This window comes from Oryzias latipes, chromosome 2, assembly GCF_053564925.1.
Source record: "Oryzias latipes strain Hd-rR chromosome 2, Olatipes_Hd-rR_3.1".
Classification (NCBI taxonomy): Eukaryota; Metazoa; Chordata; class Actinopteri; order Beloniformes; family Adrianichthyidae; genus Oryzias; species Oryzias latipes.
This window is the reverse complement of record NC_136238.1, coordinates 42,555,378-42,569,718: the sequence shown is the minus strand read 5'-3', so window position 1 is coordinate 42,569,718 and position 14,341 is coordinate 42,555,378. Positions and strand designations below refer to the sequence as shown.

The window sequence follows — 14,341 nt, the reverse complement described above, 5'->3', positions numbered from 1 at the left end:
GACTTTGCACATGTCAGTCAGAAACAAGGTAAAACTGAGGATATCCATTTTTGGACTGCTGGGTCTGCTGCCAGTCCCGTCTCCATGGCAACCAGGAAGCTCATCTGAAAGGAGTCAGGAGCTGCTCAGGGAGAACCGGTCCTGCTCTGCGGGCTTCTTGACCCAGATGCCCAGTCCAGCGTCAGCCAAAGCTCTGTAGAGCGTGTGCTTGGCGGAGCAGTACTCCTCGGCCGCCCGCTTAGCCTGGTGGTAGCTGCTGGGCGGCGGGGCTGAGACCCGCAGGAAGGAGGACAGCTACACGGACAAGAAGACGGAGAAAAACTCTCACTTCTGCTGTCAGACCAAAGAGGATCCTCCTCATATTTAAGGCTTCACACATCTATAGCTTAAAAAAGGAGTTTGAGGCCTCAAACAAAGATTTAGAAAGTAAAGTGTGTATTTCTGTCTGGGATGAGGTTGTGGAAAAGCATCAAAATCATTAAAAATGCTTTTTTTTTCTCTCAAACTGAAATGTTCATGACATCACCAACATCTAGTTCATTTGAGCGTTTTATACGACTTTATATAACCACTGAAAACGTTAATGGTTTATTAAAAAAATACATTTATTTCCCCCTCAACAAAAATTGTTAAGAAGAAATTGCATTGTGGACTATATTATACTTATACTGGTGAGCATCAATGGACAGTGGTTGTTTGCAGTGACTTCTGGGAAATTTTCAGGACTCTCGATTTTGAAATTGTAGATTCGGACAGCTGTACAGAATGCTGCTTGAGCTACATAGTGCATCATTTAGATGTAGCCTAGTATTTGTTTTTTTTAGCTACTTAGTTTGATAGCAAATACAATTATTAACTACTAAGCTAATAAGGAAATATTTATTTGGGTTATTAGCAAATTAGCAAATACTATTTTTTGTTTTTTTAGCTGATTATCTTTTCAGCAAATCCAATTTCTTATTTAGCTAAATAAAAGCTAACATAATGCCAGCATCTGCTCACCCTGCTGTGCAGCTGCATCCAGCGGCAGTAAAAGGCGCGTTTGCAGAGTCTTGACGGTCCACCCATTTCTTCTTTCCCCGTGGTGGAGTCAATCACCTCCACATCGTCGTCACCTGCAGTCCAGTTCTCGCTGAAGGGTGGAGCTCTTGCGGGCTGCCGGGCCTCTGGGTTACTTATTCCTGCAGAACCAAAGTCAGGGAACTTTGATGGAGGCCGTGACCCAAGAACCGGGCGTTTCCTGCATCTGTCTCACCGCTGAGCAGCGGCCGGTTGAGGCAGAAACCTGGCGGCAGGCCCTCCAACGGACCGATCCTGCCGTACATGGCCCTGGACATGTGCGCAGCATGGTACAGGCTGCCCACGATGATGCTGGAGAAGTACAGCGGCTCGGTGAAGTAGCTCATCAGGGAGCCCTGGAACCCCAACACGTTCCACCTGTACCTCACCAGAGACGCAAGAATACGATTTAACGCAATCGGAGACATCCAAGTTACCAACCACTAACTCATAATGATTGACAGGTCAATCGTTTACCCTACACCTGCATTTATAGAGTAGCGGTTTTATAAAAGTAAAAAAACAAACACACGACGGTATTTTATTCACAAATTTTTAAGAATTTATCATGAAAAAGTTTGATAAAACAAATAAAATTTAAATTTGACGGAAATAAAACCAAAACCAAAGAAGAAAAAAAACAACAAAACTGGAATTAACCAACAGAAGAGGAACAGATCGCAGAAAAAGCGCAACGAATGTGAACATGCTGAAGGGGTCGTTCTTTATGGAGCCCTGCCCCCGCTATTGCTGCCCCCTTACAGGCCCCGCCCTTATAAGGGAGCAGCAATAGCACAAAAAACAGGGGCCAGAATCTGAAAAGTAAAAAAAAAACAGGGACTAGTTTGAAAACAGGGATAACTAGATCCCTAATCCCATAAAGAATCCCAAAGTTCCATTAGCAGCTAACAATCCGCGTGCTTTTATTGTGAAAGTGTTCCCCTATAACCTGGAACATCAAACCAGAGTTCCACACCTGGCCATTTTGTCGCTGCAGGACATGGTGAGCAGCCTGTCCCCCCGTCGAAGCGCATCCCAAGTCTGGAGGGGTTCCTTCCAGGGAACTGGGACGGTCCCTTCCCCAGTCTGGACTTTGGTGCGCAGAACCCCACGGGTCCTTCTGCTCAGGGGTTCGTCGCCCGAACCTAAAGGGACAGAGGGGATGAAGCGGTGGACTCTGCGGCGCTGGACTTGGGACGAGATGTTAGCTCACCCTCCACCCCCGTGTCGTGGGGGGAGAAAATGCAGGCGTCCCCGCAAGGGGAAGCGCTGACGTACAGGTGGAACTGAACTTTGTCCTTCAGCCTGAAGCCTCGCCCACACTCGCCTCTTCTGAAGATGGACTGCTGGTGGTGCTCCTCATCCTCACTGAGGTTTCAATGGTGGAGAACGTTAGGAGGAGAGATCATTCTACCAAACTAAAAGTACAAAACATTGCAAGTTTTTTTTAAACGCTGTTAAACGTGGACATGAATTAATGAGGTTTTTTCTGACTTCTAAATGTTTTTTTAAAACCACATTCGATTTCAGTACGCTGATTCTAAGGATTCGGACGAATAGAAAATTGGCCATAGATCGGGAATCTTGCTTCAGGCTTTTTCTTTTACAGCTCTATTCTGACTTGGAGTCATTGAATTCTAGTTGGGCACAAAACGCAATTATTAATGTTTCTTCCATGATTAATTTTCAGACAGTTGACACTTTCGTGAATTAAAAAGGGGCACTATTAATAAGTGACTACCGTCCCATATTTTTCAAAGCTCATCTAGTTTAACTTTCAATGCATGTTCAATGGTTTTTGTATGTAGAGGCCGAAAACTGACTTAAATGTTGGTGCAGCAACGCCTGAACGCAAGAGTTTTGAATGTGGAAGCCTGAAATGCACATATACGCGTGTTCACATGACTTTCCATTGAAACTGGCTCCTTGAACACGCGTTTCCAAGGGCAGCGTGAACATAACATAAGGCTTTACTCTAATTAACGACTAGGGTGTAGTGCAAGGGCAAATACTTCCCGATATACTTGCCACACAGACACACAATGATGGTATGTTCCATTCTCAACAAGCCTTGAGGGAACAACTTCAGATGTAGCCACTCTTCTCTATGACCCGCCATAGACACGGACAACCTAAAAACACCCTTGGGGGTCAACCCCATACCGGTGTGTGTGACATTGACATTATATGATCTGTACAGCCAATGCTGGCGTGTAAAGGGCGGGTTTATGTCTCCTCATGGTGTGTTAGTGTATTTGTTCTTTCACATAGACACCTGTATCATCAGCGTAAAACCAGATCCACTAGTTCATCTCTGGCTGACAAAACATTCGACTGAGAAACGGACGTCTAAAATGCAGAGATACAGAATTGTGCGTTGTTGGTGTGTTGCTGCCGCCGCTGGTGTTCAGGACTTGAGGCCTTCATGGCTCCAAAACCCTACAGAGTTGAACATAAATCTGTTCAAAGTCATCTATTGCTTCAGTCTATAAACCCTCCGCTCCATTAGTGTTACCCAATAAATAAAGACAAATAAATAACATTTACAGGTAGTTTGTCCAACTTGGGTTGCCGTACATGATGGATATATTTTTATGAACTGATTATTAATATCTATATGTGTGATCATCAAAGCTTCATGGAGCCAAATCCAGTACTTTCAGAGTCTTAGTGCTCATAGAGTGACAACACATTCATGACTATACAAAACCACACTGACTCGTTTGAGGATTCTCCAACTATATGTAGCATCAATAGCATTTTACGCAAACAGTAAAGCCAAAAGGGTCTGTATTCGATTCCGTAACTTTGCTCGTAACGGTCAAATGATGGAGCAATAAAATCAAATATATATGAAAAAAATGACGAATGAACAAATTAAGCTAATTTATATAAACATAACATTTGATTGAACCATCACCTCAGGAAAAGCTCCAGCTGGGAGTACAGGAAGCGGACCAGGCAGCGGCGGGCGACCACCTCGGCGTGGCAGTCGTTGACAGTCAAACCGTCCTCGCTCAGGTGTTCTCCATCGATGCACTGTGTCCCCGTTGATATGCAGATGACCCTCGCCTGCTCCACCCCTTCATCTTTGGAGGAAACGGCAGCTGGAGTCAAACCTTCAACCCCAGGCGGGTTGGAACGTCAAAATGTTCCTGCATTTGATCCGTTTACTGTAAACTGATCATAACTCAGCGTGAAACATCATAATCAGGCCTGGAAGGATGGAGTACACTGACAACATCTAAATAACATTCTGAAGGAACCTGATGAGATGTGGTTCCTGCTCTTGGTCTTGGAATGGCTGAGGAGCCAATAAGGTTATACGTTTTCTAGGAGGAAGCATAGCGAGGCTGAAACACACCTGAATGATGGTCACCCGGAGTAGAGCAGATGGTTCTCCAAAACCCCCGAGAACCTTTGGTTTTCAATCAGGAACTTGGATAGAACTGAATAGTGAGACGAAGCTGGAAGTTCCAAAAACAACCTAACAAAATGGAGGCATCGTGAACTTTGTCACTGACGCACAGAGATTCCTCCAAATTCTTGTAATCTCCCGATTATGTCAACCCTTAAACGGCCAGATAGCCCAATGCTTTGGGGTTCCAAAAAGGTCTTTAAACAGAAGAACTTCTGAGAACATTTATCTAACAATGTCTATGTTTTTGCCATTTGTAGCCCAAATCCCCCCGAAAATATTGAAATCGATTTGTGTAGCAACAAAACCTAAGGGGGGGGGGGTTATTATTTGATGAACGTTTTGTTTAATACAGAATGTGAACCTGACAGTCGGACTGTTTTAGATCCTCCTTTACCTTATACAAGATCAATGGCCAAGTTGTAGATCATCTAAAGCTGAGACTGGAAGGCTGGGTCACAACTTTTCTGGGTTTGGATTGGGGTGGGATGACCCAGCTACCAGATTGTTCACTGCTCCACCAGATGGGTCATAACTAATGAGACTTTAACTATAAGACTTTTATTTTGAAGATCAAACTAAAAACTCAAACAGCTGAAAACATAAACTGACAAAAGGTTTTACTTTGGAAACCGTCTCTAGGACGTCCTGACTTAGAAGAAATACCATTGACTGTATACGAGAGATGAACTGAGTGACCCCCTCCCCTACCGGCATTCCATACAGGAAGTGCCCGCCGGCTCAAACACGTCAAAATCCCACGTTGAGTTGGCGGAGCCCGCTGGCCAACACGTCCAACGTTCAAAACGTTGGACAGATTTTGTGTGACCTGCCTTCAAGTGGCAGGGGTGTGAACTCCTGATTGGTGAAAGCGGTCGCCATAGAAACTCAGACCGACTTGGCCCAATCACTACTAACCAACATCGTCCGGCTGGTCCGCATGGTGAACAAAATGGTGACCGAGTCGGAGCCAAAAGTAATTGATGACATCACACTCAAACGCGTCTCAGATACAGTCGATGGCAAAGACCTACCCGTTGTCATGACAACGCCTGCGAGGGCTTTCCGCTTAGCATGTGGACACTTGCAGTTGTAAGACAGCTGGCTGAACTTTTGGAGAATCAGGCGAGAGACGCTGTCTGCCAGGACCTGAGCGACAGAAGCCGACGACCGTCAGGGAAATCAGAGGTCACGCCCAGAAGGGCGGCGACATTTCAAAACAAAATCACTCAGATTCACAGTCCAGCAAAAATAAAAGACAGGAATAAAAACAAAACAGACATTTTTAAAATTATATAATAAATATCCAGCAGTGATATGAGAGAAGTCTGGATGTGGCATTTTATTTTGAAATACGAGCAGGTTCTTATGGATTGGTGTTTTCTATAGAGATATATGTCTGCCACTACATTGCAAACAAACCTTTTAAGATGCAAATAAAAATATTAAATATTTGCTTTTTTTAAAACTGCTTTTATTTTTATTTAGCAAAAAAAGGAAAGAAAAAAAATTGAAATAAAAACAAATTTGTAAAGCAAATATTTTATATTTTCATTTGCAACTTAGAAAGTTTTGTTTGCAACATAGTGGCAGAAATATCACTCTGTAGTTTTTTTTTATCTGCTTCAAAATCTTTAAACAGAAGATGACAGAAAAATAGTACACCCCAGTGCAAATATTTACCCGTTTTATGGTGGAAACGACGCAAACGTGAAAAAAGTACAGTAGCTAGTCCAATCCTGCTCCTTCAGAATAAAAGCACTTTCGTTCACTAAAGCTACCAATATGAGAGCCTTTGTTTAGACTAGAATGTTACTTGAGTAAATGTAACTAGTACTACTGGTAAGAAGAGGGAAAGTTCCTTTGTTTTGCAGTGAAAATGGAGAACATTTGGAGGATCCCAGCAGAACCTGAAAACCCCCAAACATCAGGTCAGATCCTCTCTCTTTCCAGCTCCGCCGCTCAGCCTTTCACAGGTCCCAGGAGGGAGTGGCCAACGTGCTAGGGTTTGTACCTGTGGCAGGTGGAGCTGCGGCCCCTCCCGGGGTACGGGCTCTCGGGACGGTTCCCGCTCGGGCTGCAGGTTGAAGAGCGCCCGCAGAGCAGCCTGCGCCGCCCGGGCTTTGGCCAGCCGTTTGTTCCTGCCAGAACCCTGAAACGTCTGGGCGTCGACCGTCAAGGACACCACAAACTTCAGGGTGTGGCCCTCCCTGATTTTAGAGACCAGGTACATGAGGCCGGGGCGCATCTTGTTGAGCAGCATGACCGAATTCTTGGGGCTGGAGGAAATAGGAGGTGTCTGCAGGCCCGGGTCGGAAAGGTCGTCGTTTGGGCCGGACAACTCAGAGGCCTTGGAGAGGATGCTGGGAATATCTGACGGGTCAGATGTAAAGTCTGTGGGGACAGACAGGCGTCTGGGTGCTTGAGCCGTGCTGCAGACCTGCAGCAGGGACTGCAGAGCCTGCTCCGCCGCGCTCAGCTTGGCCTTCTTCTTGGTAAGACCCGCCCCCTGGAAAAACCGCCCGTCGACCTCCACCTGCATGACGAAGAGCGGCGCATGGACCGGCCCGCTTTGCCTCAGCAGCGTGTACTGCAGGCCCGGCCGGAGTTCGTTCAGCTGCTCCAGGGCGTTCTTAGGCAGAGAGAGCCGCTGGCGCTTCCTCCTGGGTTTGTAATAGTGGGCGTGGCCTCTGTTGCCCTCCTCCAAAGGTCGTTTCATCCCCGTTGGGAGCAGAGCAGCAGGAGCTGCGGCTTCCTGCTTTGTAAGGGGTTCTTCTTTGATGTAGGGGATGTAGGAACCTGCAGAGAATAGACAGTCATGTTCCTGCAGGACCTCACAACACATGTTGGACACTTCCTCTAAACATCTGTCCATCAGCGTACTCACTCATCGCTCCTCCTGGTCGAGTGTCTGCCCCCCGCTGAGGACACCTGGTCAAACGCAGACAGAGGCTCTCATTGGAGAAACAGACAAACTTTTATTTTGACATTTCCAAAAGAGGGAATGCGTTTTATTTTGAAAGCAACTTATAGAAGCGCTTTACTGGTGAAACCTGTGGGGGAGATGTGTGAAGCTAAGAATCACAAGACCGCTACGGACATTAGCAACGCCAGGGCTACGCTACGCCAATGTTCCCGCCCACAACCAGCATGTAGCCCACTCCTGATCGGAGAGAGTGGTTGCCATGGAAACATATACTCAACTGATTTAGACCAACATGACAAAATCGGGACAAAATGGCGACTGAACTGACTTCATTTCGTTGGAACCGGATGACATCACAATCGCTCACTCCAGTTTATAGATACAATCAACGTTGCCAACAGAAGGTCTGCAGTTGTGGTAAATCTCGGAAAAGTTGGGCGGTTCTGTTGGCGCTGTTGGTTCAAAACCCTCAAAGAACCAATGAGGGTTCTGCATGTGGCGGTTTTATTTTGAAAATTTTGAATTTGATTCGTGGATTGATGCTTTTAGATTCCTTTCTGCATCTGATCTGTTTTTCTAGCAAAGGAGTGAATGGAGAGGAACAACTCAGAGAGGTAGCAGCTGAGGGTCAGGAGGACGGAGGGAGTCAGAAAAGGCATCTCTGGTTCTTTGGTTGGCTTAGTCTTGCTGAAAGTTCTTCTCTCAGTGCTGGAAGCTTTCATCAGAGGCGGCGCTCAACTCAACGAGTCCCCAGAGAGCTGTTGGGTTACAGGGAGCAGAGGCCATTCGATTGGCTGTCTTTGCCAGTATCAGGGAATGTCTGTCCGGATAGGAGCAGCCGATCGACCGGACACACGAGACCAACATATCCAGGTTCTCTGGTTGGGTTTGAGGGACGCGGATCGTGTTCAGATACCTCATTAAATCTAATAAAACATGGTTTCTTTGATCAAATGCACATGTTTATTTCACTTTAACTGCTGTATTTTTTGAGGGTATCAGTTGTGGTTTAACGCAGAAACTGCAACTGACTTCTGTGATTTTAAAAAATGTATACCGGCTCAAATATTCACTACTGGGTCTGTTCTAGGACCAAAGTTATTCAACCTGTATAGGACTGACATTGTTAGTGAATCCAAAAGGTTAAAATAAACAAAAAAGGCTGTGTCCCACTGCAGCGACCTTCATTTTGCATTTCCACGTATGAAAGTTCGGTCTTTCGTGATCCATGTGTAATAGGTCATGCCTGTTTCTTGCGTTGGAATTCAGTTTTGAGACGTTTAAAAAATTTTGACAGTTGAGAATTACGCAGTATACGCATATTTTCCTTAGTTTCGGAGGATTTATTACGTAAATCTTACGCAATTGTGCATGAATTTTGCAGGATGCATACGTAAATTTATGGCTTTTCACGACCGTTCCACGAACGTAGCTCCTCTTTACTTGCTGCTGTTGTTTTCACACCTGTGCTTTGCCAGAGACCAGTGGACCGACTTTACTCACAGGAGGGGCAGGAAAAGAAAATCTAGTTTTTCCCAAAAATAACTCATCTAAATTTGAATCAATCGATTAGATGGACTAATGGCCCAGCCCTGGTTCAAACCCCATAGACCTGCTGAAAATGTGGTACACATCAAGAGGAGGGGTGTCCAGAACAGAGCTCTGTGGAACACCAGTGGAGACATTTGGGTATGAACAAAAGTCGGAGTGCCGGCGTGTTCTCTGCACTTCATTGTGTCATTGTAAAGGCCCCTCAACAGCTTCACAGTGCTGGGAAAGTCCTCTTCCTGGACGCCAGGAACACCGCACAGACAGGAAAAGCAAAGAAAAATGCAGAGTGGACGGAGAACGACGGGAAAACTCAGGTCAGCATCTGACTTTATTGACCCGCGTCTTCTCAGAAATCTGACTAAAGAAATTGTAGTCAGCTGTGTGTGTGTGTGTGTGGGGGGGGGGGGCATCCCCCAAACAACACATCCATGTTTGTCCCATTAAAATCTACAGCTGAAAAAAGGTAGAAAATAGGAAATAAATGCGTTTGATAAGCAGGAGTTGCAGTTGCTCCAATGACCTCCGCTGGTGTTAGAAAGGAGCTACTTCCCATTCAAATTTTCACAATAAACGGAAAAAAAAAAAACATTAAAACTAATGTTAAGCTGGTGTCAAAAAACTGTTTAGGTGTTTATTGGTTTGTTTTATTCATAACAACTGCAAGGGGACGGGTTAGGTTTCTTTATAAATGAGCCGATTTGACTTTTTTAAAGGGTAACTTGTGTATATTTAGGGGGCGTGGTTGGTGACCAAGCACATTGGTGGATCCTAACCCTTTACATTGTCCTCCTTCAATCTCCACTCAGCCTGTCTAATTCATCCAATAGTTCCTGGAGATTTCCATCTAATGCAAACATATCTATCTGTGGTCCTAACAGAAAGGTGGAGCACGAAGAGCTGCTAAAGACTGGAGCTGAAACTACAGCGACACAGCGGACCGTAAAGAAGAGTCCGTTCCCTCTGACCCCATAAAATGAAACATCAGATACATTTTTATAACAAAAAAGGATCGACAGCAACGTACAACAACATGCACTAATAGATGGCAATTAAACATCTACGTAGAATTTTGGAAAACGTTGTCGTACCTCAAATTGTTTCAGACTGAAATAAAAATAAAAAAACCTTCTACAACCAACCAGAACCCGACTGGAACCTTATCGCCTCCTGTTTAGATCTATGAACACGTCTGAGTCCTTCAGCCGTCACGTCTGGAGGACAACGTTATCACGTTACAGATTTTGTTTAAATGCAGCGCAGATCCGAGCTGAGATGTTCTCTACAGCTGAAGGGTCCAGAATGACAGATCCTAGCAGCAGAACCGGCTCGGTTCTTAGAGAAGAAGACTCAAAAACCCTCGCTGAGGGTGAGGATTTCTTGCTTTGAGCGCCGGGCGAGGAGCGCTACGAAAGAAGACGGAGATTCTTAAACGTGCTAGAACCTAGCAGGAGAACAAAATGCCTGTTCTGAATGTTGGTCCCAGAGTAGAGACACAACATTGATGCACAGGCGCTCATGATTGACTCTAAAACAGGAAAGACTTGGTGCCAAACGTCGTCCATGAAGGAAACAAACGTCAACATCTACACAACACTTTGTACCTTTACGACTTCAGCCACGGGAGCACACACGTTTCACGCACAGGAACACATATTCATGATAAAAATACAATTGCAATAAAGGAGTGTATAGAGTGAAAAGAAAAAAAAATGTGATTCTCTACTTTGCTAAATCCAAAAATAAGTCGACGATTTATGGAAGAGTTTCCATTAAATCAACAAGGTCATGTGACGTTAGAATTTATTTATACAATACTTAGATACTAGATGTTTTCATGTAAGAACTACAGTGTCACGGCAACCATCGCTTTTGGTGAGAAAATGCTCATTTCTGCTTTTGCTCGATAAAGTTTCTGTTCTGTACCTCCAACTAATTTGAGCCAAATAACCCTATACATACAAATTAATTCATAGAAAACATCTGTTTAAATGATTTTTGTTGCTGAATCCGACAGAAAGCAAATCCTTCCATCTCACAGGAACATCTACGGCCTCCAATGAACTGGAGTATGACTGCAGATTACAGGTTGTGTGGACGTTCACAAAGAAAACAGGAAAAGAAATTGAGAGGAAAACGAGACGAGAATGAGGGAAAAAGGAGGAAACGGAGGAAAGGAGCGATAAAAAAGACTGATTTGATTTGAGGAGGTTCTGAAGAGGATAAAACAGCTAAAGAAAATCCATTATAAGTCTTCAAAACAATTCCTTTGATCCTCTGATTTTCATAATGAACATAATCTGTATATATTAATGATCTGCATTTACAATGTTGATTTCTAAAATAGCCATGTCTATTGTTTTACATAACAATCAAGTAATTCATCTTTGTCATGTTGTTTATTGATACCTAGTATTATTATTCTGTCTGATAAAAGTTATGAACTGGATAATGATAAATCAAGTAATTAAATGGTTACAGTATAACGGGGGGGGGGGGGGGGATTATATAAGTTCGCTTCCTTCCACTCCCTTTCAAGCAATATTTAATAATATGTCTATTTATCCTAGGTTTGACACGTTATTGTATGACTGATGATTGTATTGTTTTTGTGTATTATCCTTGATTGCTTGACATAAACCATTTCAAATCAAATCAAATCAAATCTTTTCTTCTTCTAATCGACTTGATGAGATTCTAGAAGCTTTAAGTGCTAAATATTTATATGAATTTATGAGATATATAGTCAACATTTTCAATCATGTGAAGTTATAAGATTAAAAACAAATCTTTTAGGAATAAGTGTGTATAATTATGTAGAATAAGAGAATATTTTCATAAATGTATAGAACTGTAGAGTGTCCTATGTATATATATTTAATTTTTTCATGAACTTATAAGATTTTAGTCTTTAACTGTATTTTTTTTGGCTGTTTTTTGGTTTGAATAGTGAATATTTTCATAAATTCGTATTATTTAGGAGTTCCCTAAGATTAAAACATTTAAATTTTCCTTAAAATGAATAGGCATAAGTTTTTATGGCATATTTTTATACATTGCTATACATCCATATCATTGTAAGAATGTTTTATGGTATATTTAGTGAATATTTAAATGAATTCATAGGATTTGTATTATTTCTTTTTTTTCTATTATACAGTTATTTTCATGAGATCATAAAATAAATAAATACTTTAATGTATTTAGCAAATATTTTCATGACTTTAAAGGATTTTTGTGTTTTAGAGAACCTACAGTTTATTCTGTGATGAATTTATTAAAGTAGTAACATTTCTGTTGTATATTTAACACATATTGAGTGTTTTAAGGTAAATTAATGAAGTAATTTATTGAATTAATAGAAATTTGGAATGTTTTTTTCTTCCATAAACCTTTATAGTGTTTAAAACTATAAATAGTTTATTCATGTGCGCATTAATAAAATAAATTTAAAAAATGCTTCCACTGCAGATGTGTTCAGAGTCAGACTACAATCATGCACATCAATTTGGGAGCAGATTAGATTATGCATGGCTGAGTAATGGCCATTTTTCATGGCGTGATTTCGAAACTAACTCGAATTTCGACGCCAGCCACGGTCACAAACAACCGTAAAAACTTAACTTAAAAGCTTCGCAATTTTAACATCGGAAATGTGTTTAGTTTACAAAACCAAAGTCTGGAGTTTGGAGAAGTTCGTTCTAGTTCGTGCGTAGTAGTACGTGCTCGGGCCCTAAATGAGAAAATTTCTGGCTTCACAAAAATCCATCTCCTCTCTCTTGAGCGCGTGCCTGCACCTGCCAGACCGGAGTTCAGTCACGCGCCCTTTCCAAAGGGTCCACCCGACCCGGTTCTTACCTTAATTCTGGCTTCCAGCTGGTTCTGCTGACCCAGGACCCCCAGTCAGGCCGAACTCTGCCGTTTGCAGACGACAGGTACACTCGGAACGAGACCAGCCAGCTGCGCTCACTGATCGTGGCAATAAGGGTCGGACAGGCGCGCGGCGGCGGGTTTAGCTGATTGGAGGAGCCGGCGGCACGTGCGCGCAACAGACTAGCAACAAAACTAGTCAAAAATCGCTGAACTTTATTGTTCCCTCAGCTCCGTTCAGGCGGGTTTTCTGGAACTTTCTGCGTTTTAAAAACACAAACGCCTTTGAGATTTATTTATACACGTTTTCGAATGTAATTCCTTTTATTTGAATTTTAAAAAGATGACATTTTTTTAAATCATATTTAATGGCAAAATTACAAAGTAAAGTCATGTTCCAGCGGCCAAAATGTTTTTGAGAAATAAAATTTATTATAGTTAATATTTAGACAAGAAATACGTTTTTTTTGGATCAGTTTGAGTAAAGTTACTTCCTACAGCTGCTTTCACTACACAACGTTACACCATACACATTTGGAATTGTAAAAATTAGTGATAAACTGAAACCTTTACTTTTAAAAAAAGTCCCCCCCCCCCCCCAGATTTTAATCTATTTGTGATCCAGGAAAAAAAGCTTTGAATTTAGTGTTTTATTATTTTGAGTTTATTGTTCCTTTACAGACTTTTTAATCCATATATTGAGTTTACAATAAATGGATTAATAAACATAAGAAAAAGTTCTAATACTGTATATTATTAGTTAAAAGAAAGTTTCCTTTAAGATTTTTGTATTATTTTGGGAAATAATCGTTAACAATTGATTTTTAACCCTTTATTTTGAAACTGTCATAATGGAAGTTTGTCATTTCCACTAAAACACGCATTTGGTTGATGTTATTCTTTTTTTTTTGCTTTTCCCTTTATGTTTATTTTAAAAAGTGTTTTAATTATTTCATGCATATATTAAAAATTTTAAAATCTTTCAGACACGTCTGCACTTTAGTTTTTTCCGCCTCGGTTATACAGACAATCCCAAAGTTTATTCTTCATGACCCTTCCAGAAAGTGACAATGAGAGACCCCCCCACACACACACACACACCCTGCTATCATTAGACGAGAGGTAAGACAAACCTAATCAATACGTGCCTCAAAGCTTCATGTGAGCCATTAGCGTTCATTAATAATGGATCTGACGGGAAGCGAGCGGTGTCAAATTAAAAGTTCGAGAGCAAACCACGCAGACGCCTAATCTGTCCGTGAAAGTTTGGAGTTGATGCTGGGGCGGTCTGGGTTCAATCAGTCGGAGGATGGAGGCAGCTAAGGCTACGGCAGGAGGAAGAGGATTTACCGGTGCCTTGACCTCCAGCTGCTCCTGCGCCTCCCGTTCAGATACTCTTGATTTTTCTGCATATAAACTCCAGGATTTCAGCTCATTCATCTAATCTGGTTTTCAGGAGTTACTGCTTGTGGCCTTGCCCAGAGTATTTTCTAAGTCACAAATACGATCTTTCGCAAACT

At 42.4% G+C, this 14,341-nt stretch overlaps 1 protein-coding gene across 1 annotated transcript; it reads right to left on the bottom strand.

Annotated features, from left to right (window-relative positions):
* Positions 1–47: 47 nt before the first annotated feature.
* On the bottom strand, positions 48–13,042 carry LOC101171892 (double-stranded RNA-specific editase 1). The gene is made up of 10 exons (XM_011494488.4): positions 12,810–13,042; positions 7,365–7,408; positions 6,492–7,276; positions 5,512–5,626; positions 3,980–4,148; positions 2,273–2,427; positions 2,036–2,204; positions 1,256–1,437; positions 1,003–1,181; positions 48–294 (listed from the first exon to the last, which is right to left on the bottom strand). Exons 2-10 carry the CDS (start codon positions 7,366–7,368, stop codon positions 115–117), a joined length of 1,938 nt encoding a protein of 645 aa, XP_011492790.1. The 5' UTR covers positions 7,369–7,408; positions 12,810–13,042; the 3' UTR covers positions 48–114.
* Positions 13,043–14,341: the final 1,299 nt, after the last annotated feature.

Bases quoted from the DNA above. Each gene is read 5' to 3' on its own strand.
- LOC101171892 (XM_011494488.4), bottom strand. The intron at 4,149-5,511 runs GTAGGTCTTTGC...TTTCCTCCAAAG, and splicing joins AGGCGTTGTCATGACAACGG to ATGAAGGGGTGGAGCAGGCG. The intron at 2,205-2,272 runs GTGAGCTAACAT...CTGTCCCTTTAG, and splicing joins CCACGACACGGGGGTGGAGG to GTTCGGGCGACGAACCCCTG.